Source organism: Drosophila teissieri, chromosome 2L (assembly GCF_016746235.2).
Source record: "Drosophila teissieri strain GT53w chromosome 2L, Prin_Dtei_1.1, whole genome shotgun sequence".
In the NCBI taxonomy this organism is placed as follows: domain Eukaryota; kingdom Metazoa; phylum Arthropoda; class Insecta; order Diptera; family Drosophilidae; genus Drosophila; species Drosophila teissieri.
Genome location: NC_053029.1, coordinates 5,577,396 through 5,598,456, shown reverse-complemented (window position 1 = coordinate 5,598,456; position 21,061 = coordinate 5,577,396). Strand labels below are relative to the sequence as shown.

General features: G+C 41.9%; 2 protein-coding genes across 2 annotated transcripts in view; one reads left to right on the top strand and one right to left on the bottom strand.

Moving 5' to 3' along the window:
* The window catches only part of LOC122611885 (streptococcal hemagglutinin), a 58,414-nt gene that overhangs the window by 20,308 nt on the left and 17,045 nt on the right, over window positions 1–21,061 (bottom strand). The window contains exon 3 of the mRNA XM_043785265.1: window positions 4,358–5,108. Coding sequence (XP_043641200.1) covers window positions 4,358–5,108 — 751 coding nt within the window. The remainder of the gene's footprint in view (window positions 1–4,357; window positions 5,109–21,061) is intronic.
* LOC122626624 lies at window positions 3,606–4,133 on the top strand. Its single transcript, XM_043806949.1, has one exon. It carries the CDS (start codon window positions 3,674–3,676, stop codon window positions 4,073–4,075), a length of 402 nt encoding a protein of 133 aa, XP_043662884.1. The 5' UTR covers window positions 3,606–3,673; the 3' UTR covers window positions 4,076–4,133.

Here is a 21,061-nt window from a genome sequence, read left to right as displayed (position 1 = left end):
AAAAATCATATAGATTACTTGTGTTAAAGTGAACATTTAGCAGGTTTTGCATAAGTGTGACATCAGCCTGATATATTTACGATACCCTAATACCATGATCTCTCGTATATTTGCATTTATATTTAATTATCTCGAGTTCTCATTCAACGCCAGCAAAGGTGTCGCATACAATTGGATTATTTGTCATTCCGCACAGCATCGGAGCCCAGTTCTCTTGGCTTATTTGACATGCTAATGAGTGGCTTCCGTGAGATCTTCTCTCCAATGAAAAATAGCGCACAAGACTTTCCAGGCAGCTGCGACCACGACTAACGCCTTGTGGATGTTTCGTATTTAGTTTAATTCTTTGGCGAAGTGGCAAGACTCTGGTCATAATGCGATTACAAATGCGATTTGACATGGGAACTGCTTGGCAAGGAGTTCCCTGGCGGAAGGAGTCTCAAAATTGGTATGCAGATGAGAAGCCTGGGAGAGTTCACACTTGGTTTTAATTTGAACTGGTAAGTGAACCAAATGGAAGTGGTAAAGTGCCGAAAACAGTAAGAGATATACAAACAAAATATACATTCTGATTACTTTTGGCATAATCAACAAAGAAACTCAATAACTAAGCAATTATTTCTGCACTACAATGTATCTTCTTTACAAGCATATTCCTGGCTATCTACCCATTATTCTTTTAGCAATTTTCAATCTTGTTAGGACGATCACGGAACATTTCCCAAACAATTTCATTTCAGATGCTCTCGAATCGAAACGAAACATTTCATGTTAACCAATGTTGAGCATTTGTGGACTACAATCTGGCTGGCATGGCCATAACTCATATGCAACTACCATGCCACCAGCAAGAGGCGCAGTCGAATGGCCCCCATCTTGCCCCCGCTCCGAAATCCACCCATTAGCCATTCGTAGAGCTCTGCAACACGAGCCAAAGCAACTGAATGTTGGCCGAAAAGAAAATAATCAGCATAGATTTCTGGCCAGATCCGCAGTGGCGGCAGCGGTCACCTCCTAAACCGAACCATGCCGCAGCCAGTGGCAGCTGCAAGTGCCTGCTTCTATTTCAGCTCGTCGAGAGCGTTGTGCTGCATGCCGCCAGTGGTGGCAGTGGTGCGCTTTCTAACTATAAATGGCATTCATCTCATATGTATATGAAATGTTATAGTACCAACATAGGGTCACATCCTTGTGTAATTATTGAAATGCAACCTATTGATCTATAGTAAAAAACCTACATTTCCTTTTGTTTTTTAGGAAAAAACCATAATAGTTTATTAAATTTTCCAGCTTTGTTTTGGCTAGGTGGGTTTTGGCCACCACTGGTTGCATGCCACATGGCTAGGTGGTTGTGGCATGGCCCGGCTATGGCAGAGTAACTCGTGCTGCACGTCGTCGTCGTCGCTGGTCGTTGGTCGTTGGTCATGTCGTGTCGCTCTTTCGGAGGCTGCGGCACCAAATTTATATATAGCAGCTTGCCGCCTAGCTTGCCTCCCCGTACCGCTCCTCCTCCTCCTCCCCTCCACCTGCCCCGCCCCCTTTGGTGCCCCTTGCCCACTCAGCTGGCTCCCTGCGTTCATGTTGTTCTTGTTGTTGCCATTGATTTATCGTGATCTGCTGGTTGTCGATTTTTTTGCTGTTATTTTGTTCGTTTGCCGGTTCGTTGTTGCCTCTTGCTGCTTACAACTTTTTGTTTCTTTTTTTTTTGTCTCATTTTTTGCCGTTGTATCTTTTTAGTAATTTTTTTTTCGGTTTTGTTAAAAATGTTGATTATTGCAAATTGCTTTGGCGATTGGTAGCAGCTACTTAGTTGTGTTTTGTTGCTTGTTCTTGGCAATTGTTTGTTGAACAGCAAACAGATCAAGCCGAAAAAAAGCATTGCAAAAATTGGTTTATGGTGGCGATTATGTTGGCTGCTACTGCCACTGATCAACCTACCTCCCAGTTCCGAGTTCACCCAATCGCGATGTGTCTCGATGTCTAACGGTTTGGTTTGGGTGCTCTGGTTGTCCAAGATCTTTAGATCGGTGGCATGCCTAATTGGTTTTTATTATACAGCGGGCAACATGTGACCGCCTCGGTATGCAAATGGTGTCTATTGTTACGCCTACACAAGACCCAAAAAGTCCCTAATAAAAATAAATGTATGTGAATACGGTGCGGTTCGAAACTCACAAACAGCATTAGCAAGAAAGAATTCCATCGACAGATACTAGACCGACCTGGTAGTTATACCCTAATATCAAAATCTTATATATAATTGTATTTTAAAATGTAATCTGTTAGAAATCAGTTCAGAAAAAAACATATATTGCTGTGAAACGCACTGTATAAGACTGTTTACAGAATTTCTCATATGTGCATAGAGTATTTGTAAAGTTGACATAAAGTTCCGCATGCAAAATAAGAAACAAAAGAACTTAAGAGCTCATTTGACGAACCATAGCAAAAGAAGTCTAACAAAATCTTTTTTAACTTCCAATACTTTTCAGACCATGTATTAAAAATGCAAATAATGTTATAAATTAAAAAAAAATCCAATGGTCAAATACAAGCTGAGTGGAGCAGACAGACATCGTATTTTTGTCAATGGACATCGAGCAAAATCAAGTTATGTCAATAACTATATTTATATAACATTCGGAATCTCGACCGGAGATACATTTAATCCGTTGTGTTCGACAGGTGAGAATTCGCATCGAATTTACATTAATTCCTCAAAAACTCCCATAATGTATTTATGATACATATAAGCACAGAACACAGTCTGCAAACAAGTTCTGCGCCCGGTCCTAATACATTCATTTGTCATATTTGTCGTATTAGGGCTGGCTTAATAAGCCACTCTAATTTGTGTCCAAACAATTATGAATTATGAAAATGATGCGGCTTATCGAATCCGTCTTCAAACGACCACCCCGAGCGGAATGAGTGAACCCCCGGCCAGACTATGGTAAATCCAAATCCCACTCAACCACATCCATCCACACCCCAGGTGCCGATTGACTAGCATGTCTCATTAATATTAAAATGGTCAGGCGTTCGCCCAAATCACACAGCCCAACTAGTATCTATGTATCTTTGTATCTTTGTATATTTTGTGCTAAGGCCTAAGGCTTGTTAAGGTATTTCGTTGTGTCTTTTTTTTTTTTGCGCTCGGCAGATAAGTTGGCATTATTTATATTAGTTAATATATAATCTTTAACACCATTAATTTAGTTGCGCGTATTAATTGCTGTTGATTTCGCTTGTCAAATCACATTTAGTCGCCGACGGGGCATTATTAATTTTTTTTTGTCTTATTTGTTTTTAAATTCAAGTTTTTCAGGTTGTTTTTCTTTCCTTTTCTTGGCGAGTTCTTTTTGTTATTGCCTCTTTTTGACAGCAAAAGCGTGCTCTTGTGTAGACACATTCGTGTTGGCTGCCTTTTTGTTTCGTGGTTTTGATTAATTTACCATTGGCTGCGAACGGAAGCCGCATCGGTTTGGTTTCTTTTCGACGTATTAATTTATGAAAATGTTAATTAATTTGTCAGGCGTCGACAGGCGTCGCATTCGCTTGATAAATTGTCCAAAATAGTAGCGAGTTCTCTCTCTTTACTTTTCCAAATCAACATGGCTGTGAAATTTACGTGATTTCATAGAAATTACTTTTCCATGTAAGTCTGCAGAATATGTCTGAAAAGGACAAAAAAGAGGAGCCCAAACAGTTGGATGATGATTCCAGTGACGACGATTCCACGGAGATTGCAACCAGAGATGAGCTTTCCTGGTCCAACCCCATCATCACTGCATCACCCTCGATTCTGCGACCCATCAACACTTCCCGACCTGATCTTTCCAATGCCCCCTCGGTTGTCATTTCCTTGCCCAGCAGCGACACCTTCAACGTGACCGAGGAAACTCCGGAGCAGCGACTCCGGCGAAGGATGCGGTTTCTCGAGTTGCGGCGGGAGCACTACAACCACGTCATTCACAGCGAGCAGTGCGACATGTCGGATACGGACAATGAAGATCACTCGGAGAATCAAGTGGAGAAACACGCAAAGTGTCAAGAGAACTGCAAGCCCAAATAGAGACTAGCGGATCGAAGTTGTTAACTTTTACAATTGTTAAATTCAATTAATTACAATGCAAAACAACCATATTAAAATCCCCTGAAACACTTTTGCTCTAGAAACCTTTAACTATGAGTGCACAAACCGATTGGTTGTTGAATAGTTTGAGCTGCTCTAATGAATCATTTCTAACTGATCACATGGGTCAGCGGTTATATCACGAATCAGTGATGCAATTAATCAATGATTCAATAAGCCATGTCCGGAGTAGTGACTCCCAAACCCCCGGCTTCCACTCACCTGGCAAATGAGCTGACGGTGAGTTCGCCGTTGTGGCTGCTGCTGTTGCTCCCTGGACTGAGCCGCTCCCTTTTGACGCTGTGGCCCAGACTGGGTTGACTCGATTGATGGTTGTTGATGCTGCCGCTGCTACAGCTACTGCTATTGTTGTTGTTGATGGTGTTGTTGTTGTTGTTATTGTGTATGGTGACCATCGGCGCATCCTTGTGATTGTCCATCTTCTCGTGCTTGACCTTCTCCAAATAGAAAGCCGCATAGGCAGCCGCCACCGATGCCGTGGTGTTGGCATTGGTGTTGCAAGCGCTGCCCACGGAGGAGGACGACATGGATGAGGAGGATGCTGAGGAGGCGGGTGCACATAGTTGGCTGGCGTTGGGCGTGGCAGCCTGACCGACAGCACCACCACCCGCACCCGCACCACCGGTCGCCGCTTCGCTCAGCTTCTTGGCGCTGCTCTCGATGGCTCCATAGCCGCTGAGCAGCAGCGATCGTTCGCTAAGCATTTTGGCCGTTTCCGCAACGGTGGGATATCTACTACAGGGACTAATCGAGCGACTCCTCCTGCCCTTCTTGCCCAGCTGCCGCAGATCGCTGGCCAACCGCTCGAGATGCTTCCGCTTGGTGGCTGTGGAAGCGGTCGTCGCCGCCTCCTGGTCGTCGTGGGTCGCCGGTTGGGCTGCGCTGCGACCGCCCACAATGGCGGTGGTGGCCTTGGCTGGCTTCTGCTGCAGTATGTCTGTGGGTGCGTTACCTGAAGAGAAAAATTCAAGTATTAGTTACAAATATAAGTAAATAAAAGTAATATAAATATAAGCAAATATAAGTAAAGTATTTAGGAAATACAGAAATGATCGTTTTTATGAATTTTCTATTGGTTTTAAATTCAAACATAGCAAACTACTATTCCTTTAAATATCTATGCAGAAAGAAAGTTTAAAATTAGCTTTTCAAGTCTATCAATCTATATCTCAAAACCTACCTAACAAAAACTGTAATTGAACTAATTTATTTGAAAATGTTATTTGTAAAGAAATAACCAATTTGTAACTGTGCACGGTAACCAATAAGCACACACAATACTACACTCGCATTGACACGCACCCATAGACTGAGCCAAATACATGGTGGTGTAAAAAGCACGAGGCTTGCGTCGCATGCAAATCGGCCAAAGGTTAAAATAACTTATAATATGTTAACAAAACCATTGACCTGCATCGTTGAACCCCTAAGCTAATTATCGGGGTGAGCCAGGGGGCGCGAAGTGCACCACAGCGCCGCGTACAGTACAACACAGTGCGATTCGAACAGTTACAGGGCCCGGAAAAGGCAATCATTAAACAAACAAACAGCAGCAAACCCAAACAGTCGCCACAAAAGCCCAAGCTCAAATGGGGAAGTTAGGTGTCGGCGACCATCGTACACATTCTAGTTGCAGATAACTCGGCTTTCATCAGGGGCGAAATCAGGGGGAAGTATTCATCAAAGTCATATTCCAGTGATAGGTAGAATATTCTGATCGAATAGTTTTTATAGTAACTCCAGTTCGACTTCTAGGGTCCATAACTGCCCATCAAGTAACGGATATAAAAAGATCAAACGAAATTTTCCAAAATAAAAGTTTAGCATACATAATAGCACAAGCACTAATAAAGATATTCAAAGAAAACACACATATTTTACTTTTATGGTGGTTCTTTACTTTTGAAGTTCCCTCGTACGAGCAAAGCAAATAAATTGTGTATTTACCCAGATATTTATTTTCAATTTTTGGATACGCAACAGTTGATTATTTAAATAAATAATTTAATTGTGAGTTAACTGGCAAAAATTAAAAAGCAAATACGTGTATCAATGCGTGAGCACAAGCATTGACCTTTACCTGTGCGTCGCACCAGGTGGAGAAGCTATCGATTCTCTGCCCGTAGGTGTAAATTGATGGAAGCCACACCAGTCTCAGTCCCAATCCCAATCCCAGAACCAAACCCAGACACCAAGCCATACTCACACCTAAGCCCTGACACTTGGAGCCACATCCATTCTGTCGCATGTTTGGAAGTTAAAAGCACACAGCATAAATAATTAAATGAAATATTTACAAGCGAAATTAACAACAATTTGTAGTTTTAAACTCGTTACGATCCCCACAATCGGAATCCGAATCCAAACAGAACCAGAATCGTGGCTCGGAATTGCATTGGTTTTGGTCAACACAACGAAAGCTCCCCTGCGGACTGCCTTCATATCAAATTTCACCCTTCATTTTGGAGTTTGTAATGTGCGTATATATCTGCTGTTTAATAATTTGCTGTGCGTTATCATAAAATTAAGTTTATCATTGGTTAGCATAGAAATTAATTTGCTGGTATATAGCGACAGAATAGAAAATACAAAAGTATAGTATTTGTATATATGTATATACATAAAATAGTTGGAAAGTGGCAGGCGAACGTGTTTAAATAACTATAGTTTTTTGTTTATAGATTTTAAAAATACATTAACATGATATGTAATGTGAGAAATGTATTTAAAACTGAAAACTAAAACTGAAAAAAAATACAAATGCAACTTAGAAACACCCTAACTGTTAATAAAATTCTTTGCTTTTAAATAATTGAATATTTTCATTTATCAGTTCAAGTGTGTATTATGAATTTCTGGTTCTTTTCTGGCACAGTTATGGGCTACTTTCGTACCACTGTGCACTCGAGCGTTTGCCTATTCCATTCGCTCGCTCGGTCAGCATGCTCCCCATAGACCTCTGATTGGCATCGCTTGGTGCCAATGGTGCTAAGTGCCGAATGTCGAATGGTGAAGATCATCATGACTGCGACTGCGATGATGGAGGAAGGCGTACCCGATAGGGCAGTACGGGAAAGAGGGCGAGGGCGATGGCGAGGGGGAGCGTAGAAACCTCGACCCAACATGTGCCATGCGCGACACTGTTGACTTTTTCCACTTGGACGTTATGTTTCCTCCCCACCGTGCGCCCATACGTACCATACCTGTGAGTATCTGTATCTGAGCGATGCGCACGGTGACAGGCCGCATTTCGGTTCGCCGTTGGGTCGGCAAGTGTCAATAGTACTAATAGACTAGGCGAATAGGTGCCGACATCGAAACTTAGGACCGAGCACGTTCGAGCACCATAGAAAGTGGCGGAGCGCGGGTGCTGAGCGATTGGATTTGGGCTCGGGTTTGGGTTTGAGTTCCGAGTTCTGACAGCGGTAAAGTTCATTGCCATTTGGGTGCGATACAAGTACGCATACGAGAAGTGCTGGCAAACACAGCTGCCGACCGACCCGTCATGTGACCATTTTTCATGCGCCAAATAGAAGTACGAGTGTAATGCGCAGCAACATGAAGCGCAACTACGACCGTTTGCAATTGATTTCTGACCCAGACAGCTGCCGATGAAGGGTCACATATTCGTCCGTCTAGACCTTGAGCAAAAGTCCCCAAAAAATCCAAATTAAAAAAAAAAACAAAAGACCCTAACCTCTGACGCAAGCAATCGCTGTCGATAGCTGATTTCATGTCCGAGTGTCGGCGTGGAAGATCCAATTGGGGAGTGCGGCTTATCAGCCGAGTTTTATTGTTTCTTTTGACCTCATTTGAAAACCAAATAAGCGCCAGCTTACCAGCTGACTGCCTCCCCCTTTGCCCTTTATGCAAACTCTGCTCTGTTGTTATCGCCATAGGGTTCAACCTTTGTTCCCGACTTGTTCCGTAAGAAGAGTAAATAAACCGAATATACGAATATATACACGGGTATCAGTAAGTCAAGAAGGTAACAGTAACACTGAAGTGCGCTGATAAATATGGTCTTTCTGGACGTGTGGTTCGGGGTTCGGGTTGGGAGCGATTCGGCCTATCTACGACACAAGGCCCTGAACCGAATTCGTGTCGAGTTCGATTCGATTTAGCCTCTTCAATGACTGGCTCTTTATAACCCCCATAGCTGTATTATTTGCCTCGTTCTATTCTATTTCTTATATCTGGCAATCGTAGATTGCGAGCTTTACTGTTTAGTTTTGTAACCCCTTAAATTGTATTCGCCATAACTAAATCGCAAGTGGAGTAGTAGTATATAGCACTAAACAGTTCATAATACAAAATAACCAAAGTTCATTGAGAAACAAAAACAAATGGTACACAATTGGCCAGCTTATCTCCGAAGACATTCCCAATCTTGGTGACGTTATAGTTCTGGAAAAATGAACAAATCTTTGGTCTCAGCCTAACAAAGTTCTTGTCTTGGTAACTGGTAACTAGCTACATCTATTTTTAGAGCCCATGGCTAGTAGTGATTAGTTTAACCTTAGTTTTGCTACTCCACAGTTTCTATTCGCTCTTTTTTGTCACAATGCTTACAGATAAACATTTATGGTGGCCTATCAGTATCTGTATCTGTATCTGCATCGCTCTACTCTGCTTCAGTTTCAGCTGGAGTTCAGTCAGTTTCAGTTTCCTTTTTACGTGATTTCTTGTATCTCAAGTGTTGTGCTCTGGTCGCGGGGTCTTATCGCCTTGTTTGTCCAAGTGCCAGTTGAACTATATATGTATGTTCGCAATGGTGATGATGATCATGATGTGGACGGCAATGATGACGATGATGATGTATGTATTCCTATATAGGGGGCTTAGTACTCGTATATGGCCTTCTCATGGTTCACGATGTTTTCGTCAGTGTGTGTTTTCCCCCTTTGCTCTCTATTTTCTGTCGTTCTCAATTCTTTGGGTCGTTTTTGTGGTTTTCGAAAATCATGTCGCATTTATTAGATCATCAAAAGGTGTTAAAGATTGTGGGGCACGTTTCAATGATAATATTTGGCCTGGCCTTTTGTACGGCATTCTGAAGCTCTAGTTCAATTGTTGTTTGCCGCTCTGGGTGAAAGTAATTCAAAGTTCATTGGAGATCTTCCATCCAACTGTTTGCCGGGCTTGCCCCGAAATTTATCCACTTTGTTGCCTATCGTATATTTTTCTGATTTGTCATATCTGTTGGACAAATCCCTTATCTTTATGGGATAGCAATCTCAGTGGAATTGCAAATTGCGAAAACAATAGCGTGTGGAAATTACCCGGAATACAAATGAAAACAAAACGTCCAAATTTGTTTAGTTGCTGGAATTTCCCAAGGTTTAATGGTCTTTAAAGTTGAACTTTCATTGATATATTTTCTAAATCCGTAATTGAAAGGATTTTAAAAGTTCTTGTATTTCTTTTCCCAACTTGCCGCTATTAATTGATTAACCAGTCAGCGCCGTATCGCCAAGTGTCAGAACTAGGATTGGCTTAAGGAAAATCCAATAATAAAATACACAGATAGCGAACTGGAACGGACGCCAACTGAAACCATTGGACAACCGCAAAAAAAAAGAATAAATAAAAAAAAAATAAGGCGCTCTAACGGTTCATAACACTGTGTTCCCCACAGGTCCACGGCAAATTGAAATTTCAAATCAAATCAGAGCGCGGCGCAAGACGGAAATGGCAAATGATTTTCTTCCAACATTCTGCGACTCCATAACGGACAGCCAAAGCGAAAAAATAGTACAAAAAAAAAGGTGGTCAAGAACCAAGGGGAAAAATTTCATAAATTATTAACACCTCTGCCATTTGAACTGGACAAACTGGTACCCGTTTCATGTGCCTGTGTGTTGCTAACGTGTGTGTGTAAGTCTAAGACGCGCCTCTCTTTGCGCTTCTCATTGAGGTAAGCTGGTGCCTGGGCGATGTCTTCGGACTGCATAATTGCTTTAATGGAATTTGATTTTACCCAACCTCTCAACACGCTCGACTACGGACTAATGTCAGACCTATCGTACCGAGCGGAAGGCCTGACTCTAGAAAAGAGATAAATGCGTGACTCACGGACTATATGCCCATATATGGTGGAGTTCCAGGAATTGCATGGCCTTATTTTGTAATAATCGATCGCCTTGAAAGGATTGAACTAAATAATCTTCAAACAGTCATAACTAGCTAAATGCAATATAAGTTCTTAACATTACATAGAATTCTTTGGAAACTTCACTAACAGGGTTAACATTCCGACTGTAGAACAACTAAGAAGTGCAAGGGGTAAAAAGTGGCTTACATAGTTATAGATCATAATTCCGTCGTGTCACGGTGTCACCACTAGACCCCACCTTGTCGTTTTTTGGTCCATTGCAGATGATGTACAACCACTATTAGCATTAAAGTTTATTATCGACAACGACGCTGGTTCTGAATTCCTGTAAAACAGGTGCACCTTAGCACACACATATAGAAACACACACACTCGATTGCACAGTGAGGCCATCGGAGGAGGCCTTTCAACTTTTAGCTAGAGATTTCTCCACCTCTGCCATATCACACTGGCCAAACGAATCCAAACGAAACCAAACCATACCGTACCGTACCGTAACCATCCGATCCAATCCGATCGGAACCCAAAAACCCCCTTCCACATGGTTGCATGCAATGCAGGCGGCGCAATGCATTTGGCCGCTAAAAGCGCCTTATTTGGTTAAATTGGTGCAGATTGCTGCCAGGCCAGCTCTAAATAATAATTAGCACAGGTTTCTTCATCTTCTTCTCCTCCGTCGTCGTCGCTATCTCACTTTGGCTCTCTTCTTCTTGTTCGCCTCGCCTTGCTGCGCTTTTGGTTTTGGTTTTTAGTTTTTAGTTTGGTTTTTAGTTTGGTCATTCACCAGGCGCACCGCAAATATCAAAACAAAAAAAAATAAGACAACAACAAGAAACCGAGAAAAAACATCTTGTTGCATGCCACATACGGGGTGAAATTTCCTTAGAAATTTCGTGCTTGCCTGCTCTGGTTTTAATTTGATTTTTACTTGATTTCCCCGCCACTCTCCATCACCATCATCATCACCATCACCATTGCCATCGCCATTGCCAGCTTCAACCTTCCCGAGCGCCTCCGTCCGCATCTGGTGGTGGTGGTGGCCCAGGTTCAGGTTCATAAATTTACTAGATGTTCGCCCGATTTCTTGGCTCCGCGTTGCATGTTTAATGTTGCTGCTCCGTTGCATATTCGCGTGTGCTGCATGCCTCCGCTCCGTGGGCTGCACTCGCAGCCCCAACAATGTGGATGGTTCAGCTCCTTCTGCGCCACCCCATTCAACCCATCAGTTCCCTTTTTGCTAATAATTATTTCTTGGGCTGCGGATTTATGAGGCTGCAGGATCACTAGTTATTGCTTAAGTTTCTTTCGGTACTTTGAAACTATGTTAAAAACATACTATCCCATACTACTATTTGAATGCTCTTGTGAATGAAACCAGTTCTCATTAGATTCGCATAGCATGGCGGATATTTGTCCAAGGATTTCAAAATAAAACCATCAAACATTTTTACTTTAGGGTAATTAAATATATACCGAAGGAAATGCGGTGAAATAAAAAGCAACGTATAAAACAATTTGCCAATTGATGCCGATATGATAGTTAGAGCGAGACCCCAGAGAGGAGCAGGTGGGGCGAACGGGCGGGAAACCAGATGTGCGCATGCCTCAAAGGCACCTGCCAAGTCGGACCGCATGGAACGGAGTAGAGTGGAGTGCAGTGGAGTAGAGTGGACTGGGGTGGAGTGAGGTGGGGTGGAGTGGAGTGGCAGATCGGCTTGATTCCCGTCCGAGTCTGGGGCTAAGGCGAGGAAATCAAGTGCAGATTAATTAAATTCGATAATTAAATGAACGGGCCGCGCCGAGGCTAGCAGATCGTGTCTGCCGGCAGCATCGTAGTAATGTGTCTGTGTCTGTGTCTGTGCCTGTTGTGCCTGCCGCTGTTGGTTTTAGATGAAAGCTGCAAAAAGAAGGCCCCCAAACGGCAGCAGTGGTATAATAATAATAAAAAAATAAAAAAAAGAAAAGGAAACATTTGCACATTGGCTGCACATTTGGGATTGAGGTTGAAGTCTCTGGCGACGGGTGATGATGGCGTTGGACCAGCCACGACCAGCAACTTCTTCTCTCTACTTCCCTCTACTTTCTTGGCTCGTCTCCGGCTAATGCACTTCTGTGATTTTAGGCGCAGCAAATTAATGCGCATCGCTCTATAAATTTGTCAGCAATTAAACGATCCAGTCGCCCGGCTGGGCCACTAAAACTGTTTGCCCAACTCTGGCCAATCTATCAGGGAAAGAGTTGCGCTTTAGAGTGCTTTAATATGCTTATTTCGGGGAGATGAGGTTATAGAAAGTAACCCTTCTTAAAGGAATGTGCTCATTCCATCAGCAAGACAATAAATTAAAGCTAAACCACCTTAATCTCTAATTTTTTGTAAATCCTTTGACGTGAAGTATTCCAGTCAATAACAGCATGCCAGCCAACTGCAAAGTCCGTCAATGAGAGACAAACTGCTGAAGCTTATTATGGATTTTTAGTCGATAAAAGCAACAAACTCCCGAACTTCATATAGTGGATAGACGTCAATGGTCGCAGAATCCTCGAATGTGCAACATATTTCAGTGGACGTGATTGATATTGGGCGATAAAGAAACCGCTAAGGAGCCGCTTTCAGTCTCTTTAGACTCTAGCTCTCTGTCAGCATCCGTCTATATGTTTCCCTATCTCCATATAACATGTGTAGCAGTTGTAATGTATAGCTGGCAAAATCGGTGCATGTTGCACATAAATTTCATACGAGTTCAAGCCCAGTTCGCCACAAATTTATGGCCAAAGCGAATGAGGAGACGACTGCGACTGCGACTCCAACTGGGACTTGGACTTGATTTTGGTTTTGGTTTTGGACTATGGGTCGAATGTTTTTTCTTTTGTTTTTGGGGGGAAATGAGTGCTCTTTGGGGCGTGCTTCCTTGTGCTCTGTCCTGTTAACAAGTTCTGAGTGTTGCAGCAGCATCCGCATCTTGTTTAATGTGTTTGTGGTGGCCATACGTAAGGCCGTTGAAAGCTAGTTAAGGCCAAAGATTGATGGCGCAAGGTTAGAGCGCACATAAAATGGCCATAGACTAGAAGGCGTCAGAATAGTTGAAATTGTGTACTCTTTAAACTTGACACTAATTTCATTCTATTTCATGGAAATCCATTTCATATCAATTTCGTTTTATTAGGACTTTGCTAAGTGTCGCATTGATAACGTTGCGTATACGTAATGTCACTTATTGCGGAGGTTTTTTTTTGTAAAGTGCTTTGGTTTAGCTACTGTGATGTACATATATTTTAAATTAGTTGACGAAAGTATTGCATTATTAATATTCTCTTATTTTTGAGATGGATTTTTCTAAAGGCTTACTTGGCGTATGCGTAATATCTGCGCATAGCGCACTTGAGACACAATTATACTCCAATTGTATAAAATATTTTTCTTTTTTTGAAACCACCTGGCACACAACATCTGCAATCGGTTCTCAGCCCAATCAAACCGTCTGAATGACTTCAGCACTTATCATTTCACTTCACTCCCCCGCCGGCTGACTTGGCGTATACTTAATATGCAATTATAAATCTTAAACACGATCGCCCAGAAGGCAGTGAATATGAATAATTTCCTGCTCACCACGAATATGGGTTATTCCGTCCGCATATTGTACATATGTATTTACATACGTCGCTTTGAAGGTTTGCATATGAAAACATACACATTGGCTGCCGTTTTGCCAGTAGTAGAATGGTGTGTACCAACGAGTTCAAGCAGTTCAAAACCTTTGCACGCGAACTTATCGCACATGGCGACTTCGTCTGGTTAGAGTGGAACCAAAACCGAACCAAAAACAATGCTGTTCATGCAATTAGGATTGGGTTGTTGTAGATATTAAAAAATGGAAAGAATGAACTTGTAAACTAGGGATTTCTGACTAGAAGCTGAAGTAATAAAAACAAATATTGCTACAATTTTGTAGCTTTAATCCTTATTTATGAATTATTTTTTAAGCGATTTTTAGACATTAATAATCTTTAAAATTGTGAACACCCTTTGGAACGTGTTCTTCTTAGTTTTGTCGTTCTTTCTGGGGTTTTTCAATTCATGTGTACTGTTCCCATTTTGCCCCCGAGTTGAGATTGGTGTATACATATACATATGTACATATTTAAAATAAAACGCAACGATCGCAGAGCAAAAAGTCAAAGCGGCACAGCGGCGGTCGGTCGACGCGTACAAAATGCGAAAGCAACAGCAACATATAGTACACAGATCAGCCGCAACAACAACAACAACAACAATAACAACAGCAACAGAAACAACAACAGCAACAGGAACAACAAAATCAGCCGTGGAGAGTGTATACACAAACGTCAAAAAAGTCAACTGCGCCGCTGCCATTTGATAAGAGGCCACAAGTGTAAATATAGACGACTACAACAACAGCAAAGCCAAAACGGCGATGTCCACGACCGCTGACTCTCCTTCTCTCTTTGTCTCTCTCTCTCTCTCTCTCGCTTACGCTCTCCACCCTCTCACTCCTTCCCCCTTGCAGAGAGGTGGGTACTCTTTTTTAGATCTCTTGCATCTCCCTCACTCGCGCTACTCGAATTGATTGATATTGCCATTTTGCCTTTGTCGCCATTTCATTTTTGCTTTCAGCAGTTCACCAGAGTTCATATATACATGGGCCACACACATAAATACATACATATGTATATACAGATATAGGTGCACGTATAATGCGTGCGTAGGTGGCGGAGGAGTGAGGGAGGGGGCAATATATTCAGTACCAACTACGTGTTGCAATGCCACACGAGGTGGCGATTAGGGGTAGGCGTGCCGCAAACGCCTGCATTTGGGGTTAACCACAAAATAGGTCAACACACTTGTCGATGGGGACGACTGAACCCTGTGAGTCAGATAAGAGGTTTTAGTAGATCGAGAGCTTGGAACGGGCGATGAGTCAGGGATATGTCAGCAGGCCAATAATCAGTTGGTGATTAAGTATTAATATCAACACATATTTGTATTTAAGAATATGCAAGGCAATTATTAAAGGATCGGGGTGAAGCCAGGGTCACACGAGTGGCTGAGTGTGCTACAATGTGCAATGTGTGGTGTAGAAACCTCGTAGATTTTTATTTTCTAGCTTCAAACTATAGTATCTGTATCTCAAGGTTATGCACTCTGAAGAAGTACCGCATTATCTTTAATTTCTTGGCCTTATATAACCCCGACAACGATCAATTGAATTGCCATTTCTGCAAATGACAAAAGATGAAAACGCCGTAATTTATGCAACATAAATGGCCATAATGATACCCAGCGACGTAAACAATCGCGATTTATATGGTGTCTTTAATTTTTGTCGATTATTTTTATCGTAATTCACTCCTCACCGCGCCGACTATAAAGACCTAAAGAATAAATAACGCGTGCACCATACAATTTAATAGCACAATATTTGCATAATAGCAGCGCGTGACAACAACAACAAAAGCGCGGTGGGGTATCCCCCACAGTGGGGGGGAAAAATAAGTTCGGTCAGACAAAAGATCTCACAAATGGGAGTAATGGAGGCGAACAGAAACTGAGAACGGCAGTGCCGCACTGGGAGGAAAAAGATATGGATACAGATGAGAATTAAGTAGTATCAATAATTTATCTAATACCAAACAGGATCCGTTCCGATCTCAGTGAACTCATTCAATATATCTTATCTTTTACACATTTAATCTATTTAAGACTTGCCTTAAGACAAATCTTTATTACGAAATTCTTTCCACTAAGAATCCTTTAGATGGAGTGGAGGTAAGGAGCAGGACTCCTCCATAAATAGCCAGACTAAAGAACGGCGCTTCAATGACGGATTGACAAATCACACACACACAGAAAACCATGCACAAACTGGGACCCAAGACTTGGGGAGACTTTATGTAAGTATATATATTTTTGTGACAAATTTATGACTGACTTTGAGTTCCCCCCTCGCCTCGCCATTTTGCTGCTGCCTGATCAACACAATAACGACGATGGGGATGGTAATGATGATGATGATCGTGGCACGTGAAGACATGCCAAAATGTTTATGGCTTTGGCCAAGGTAATAATTTGCCAACAACAATTTGGCGCGCACAGAGACTGCAGATGGCAGGAGGCTGTCGGCCGATGATCATAACGATGATGATGATGGGCATGATGATGGCCCATCATAATGATGATAATTTGCATTTTAAATGCGCGACAAACTGCCAGAAGACAACGGCAGCGAACCACCGCCGCCACCACCGCCGTTGCCGCCAACTCCCGCTCTCATCTTCATCCGCATCTTTTGGCTGCCCATTTGAATATAGTCGCAGTCAACTCACATATCTAGGCATAAAGTACTCCCATCGCAGGTCTCCTTCCACGTAGAAGGAGTCACCATATTTGGCATCACACACAGGCCCAAAACGAATACCCCAAAGAAGCCACAAAGAGATCGTTTGCCAACCGGCAAACTGGCAAACTGGCGAGCTGGCGAGCCATACAAATTTGTCACACGAAATTGGTGTTTGTGACAAATAGAGAAAGGCGCGGAGAATCCGGCCGGGCTGAGACTGAGGCTGACTGAGATGAATGCGCTTTTGAGGCGACAAGTGATTGAACTATTATGCTGCAGGCCCAAAATCACCAAAGGCACACACTGATGGGGGGATAATAAACGTTTAGGCCTTCTCTCCTCATATGCATATTGTACAGTTACGGAAGTTTAGCATAATTCCTCCCCATTGGTTCAAGTCGGTTAGAGAATTTGGACTGGGGAGCAAGGAGATCCTCCTTCTCCTTGGAGATTTACTCATGTGTGTGAACTATTAGTGGATGTCCTCAAAAGGAGCGATGACGAAGCATCTTTTAAAGCATCTTGCTGATCTCAGTTGACCATTCTGCATTTTCTCGAGCGGCATTAAGAATCTAGGAATAAATACGTTTCTATAAAATATAACATTGTTACATTTCTAGTAATCTGTTGAGCAAAAAGATCTAATATATATTATAAATCCTCTTCCTTATCAATTTTCAAAGAAGTGCTATTATTAGTAGTGATAAAAACCACCGAATGAGGCCATTCAAATATTTATTAGCCAAGAAAGTTGAACTTTGACAGAGGCTATAAACCACGTAACATGGTAAATGTGCCACATACAGCAAACTTTAAATTGCAAGATAGCAGACCTGAAGATCACTTACGAGTAGCCAGATAAGTGGAATGTGAACTTAGACGGCACAGCCTACAATGATGCACGAGATACACAAGATATCATTATTATCTGCTAGATAAATCACTATGCTCGCAATATCCGGCCAAAGCAGATAACGATCCCCGTGAAATGGCCAAGTTTTACCCATTCATACACACACACATACACACATGCGCGCGAATATCTTTAATAGTTTATGCAGCTCTTGGGGCAAGCCACAAAAATCCACAAGAAACCAACTAATTGAGACATCATCAGCAGATGCTGCAAGTGGTCAGGGGGAGGAGCCACAGGACTGGAAGGAGGCTAAGTAAACATAAAAAAGAATACCTCTACTTCAACTTCAACTTCTACTTCAACTAAAGAAGGCAGAAGGCAAAAGTGTAAATATCACAGAAAGCGCCAGAGGAAGTTGAAAGGCTTAACCAACTGCACTGAGATAAACACTTCAATACATTGATTTAGCAAGTTAACTAGAAATGTGGATTAACATTTCAGTAAGCAAAAACCTCATGTTGTTAGTACTACTTTACATACTTTTTTATAGCTATGGTTTTAATAGCTATATTTTTATAGTTACATTTTTTTTTATATATATTTTTTAAAATAAATCTATTTCACTTCCTTTTAAAATATTGAACCCAATAAATTTTGCAATATCTCCTATTTGCTTAGTGTAAGAGGCGCGCACATAAAAATCAACAGGAACGGCAACTATTTAATGGCAATTTTACAGCCTGCCATCTTCCATCTTCTATCTTCGAGTGAGGAAACATAGCAACCGGTGCCCTCCGTTTGCAGTCCAGTCCGATGATGAGGATTAGATGCCAAGGCTGGGACCAACGGAGCCAGCGACCAGACCAAGGTGTTCGCAGATCTGGAGTCTGTTAATTTTTTGTCATTTGCGGTGGCAAGGACAAGACAGGAAACCATCTGGTCCGAGACCGTAGAATCGTTTAACGATGGCGCTGTGGCAACTCTGGCAACAGCTAATTTGAGGTTACAGACGTTTGGGGTCGTAAAAAACAAGCGAGGGACCGAGTGAAAACTTCATTAGAGGCCACATAAAAACATTTTGAAGAGGGGCTAACACAAAAAAAAAAAAGAAAAAAAACCTGGCAGATAAATAATGTGTCAGAAATTCAATTTCGGTAAAAGATTTTTGGCCAAGCTGACTGGCAACTGGCGACTGGCGCGACTGACTGATTGACAACTCTGACTCCGAGCGTTGACCTCTGCGCACTGGTCTGTGCTCACAATTCGGTTGCTTCGAGTACGTGATCGCATAATGAATAACTTTCAAATTGAATAATCAAACAGACTCGCACACACCCATCCCCCAGATCTTGGGGTGTATGTGCGTATGTGTGCCCGTCTGTGTGTTGGGTGTCATAAAGCCAAGTCGAGGCCGGGCACAAAAAACATGGCCCAGAGTGTTTGCCCGAGTCTGGCTCGCTTGTCTTGGGGTCACGCGCATCGTGAAGGAGGAGGCAAACAAAAACAGAACGAATAGCAAACGAAATGGAAAAATTCTTTAAAAGCTGTTAAAAGTTTGACAAGATCTCCATCTCCACTGCGGTTTCACCAGGAAGAGAGAGCGCTGTATTCAGCATTAAAAAATCGAGTTTTGGGTACCAACAGTTAATTGAATGCCTCTGTCACACTCATTAAATAAAGTTTAATTGTTATAAGTAACAAATAAGGAGTATTAATTTTATCACCATCGTAGTAGTAGCGTATCCCGTTTCGTACTAATAGGGTGATTAGTGATCCCTATAGGGTATTCCCACCTGCTCCCAACTTCCCGATTCGAGCCCAGGGTTTTTGAGGTCGTTTGCGTGTTCCACAGCCCCCCCCTCCTACCGCCCGTGCATATCCACCTTTGCAAATTGCTTAAAAATGTTAATAAGCAAAGGCATTTTGGGATACACACGACGACACTGGCCGATCCCCGATTCCCGATCCCCGATATCCAAACCGATCCTATACTATATGGTGTGTCGCCCTCTCCCTTTCGCACTTACGCATCGCGCGTTTGTTCTTTTGTTTCTGCTAACTCATCAATGATTTTGCTCACGTTGCGACATTTTGTCAATATCTGCGCCAATGATCGTCGCCGTTTGGTCTGACCTACCCCCAATCCCCTTGGCCCCCCCTCCTTACATATGTCCCCCCGCGCCTCTCTTGAAGGCACTATAATTTGCTTCTTCTTGTTACTTTTGAGCAGGGCGCGAGCGTCGTTCAATGATTTTTTAATTGAATTCTAAAAGCGTTGTCGATCCTTTGTTGTTTTTGCTTTTTGGTAGCTACGCTTTGGTATCTTTATATGTGTAGTCTATATGGGTTTATGTGAAGAGAGAATCAACCTTGTGGTATGTGAGTTTTATAAAGGAAAAAAAATTACAAAAATTAAAAATAAAATAAAACAAAAACTGAGGCTTGGAATCACAGCATTTTTTTAATGGACAAGGCGCAAACTTTGCATGGTGGCATTGTTGTTGTTTTGCTGATTTTATTGAGCGGCAGTTGGTGTTTTATTTTTTGTTTTTAATTTTTTTTTCGCGCGCTCTTGGACTTGACAATTACACGGACTTTTTTCCATGGCATTTCAATGACGTTCGTTAAATTTGTTACAGTCATGGTTAACACAGACACAAGCACTCACAAACACACACTCATGCCGATAAAGAGAGACAGATACACTTGAAATTTATGGGCGCCTAACGTTTTGGTTATTGTTGTTGTTAACGTTTGTTTTTTCGTACCTCGTTTTTGTTTTTGTTTTGTTTTTGCCCATACGGCAGCAGCTCAGTTCAAGTTCAATTGTTAATGTAAAAAGCTGCACACACACACTTAACGGCAACAACAAGAACAACAGCAAACAGGCAGGCATCCCCAAATGCCATTAACTTGTTCGTTTTTTATCGGTTATTATTTAATTATTTGCCATTTCGCTTGACCAGATTGTGTAGGCAGGTATTTCACGAACTATGAAAAAGAAATGAAAAAGAAACCATCGCGAAAAGAGGAGACCCCAAAAGCAGTAGAGACCTTTTGCTATCGCTTAATTAATTTCAATTACTATGCAATTAGAGATCGCTAAGCTAAGCAGGCCGCATTCAGCAAAAGGTCACTGGAAATTGATGACCTTTTGGCTCTTTCCCCCCAAAAGGTGCGGTGGGATCAAATACTTAAGATTGGTCGAAACTGAAACATTGATGAGGCGGAGATGCTGCACAGTTGTGCTAAAGTTTAAAGAAATATACAACGAAAACGAACTTATCAAAAATATTCCTTAGTATTTAAGCAGAATTGCTAAATCATTTTGGACCCCCAACGTTTAGAATATAAACGTAATCCCAACAAGTATAAAAAAAATGTGTAATTATAGTGTAAACATTTTTTTCTTTTATTTTTGTATTATTTGTCTTGTAAAAATAATGACTGATCATATCTATCTTATAAATGCCAACAGTAACTTTTGGATTCATAAAATTTAACAGTACTTAGTTCTTATCGATTTAATCGATTTTGCCGTATAGTAATCGATAATTATCGTCAGTTTGTGGATC

Bases quoted from the DNA above. Each gene is read 5' to 3' on its own strand.
- LOC122626624 (XM_043806949.1), top strand. From the start codon at position 3,674: ATGTCTGAAAAGGACAAAAAAGAGGAGCCCAAACAGTTGGATGATGAT.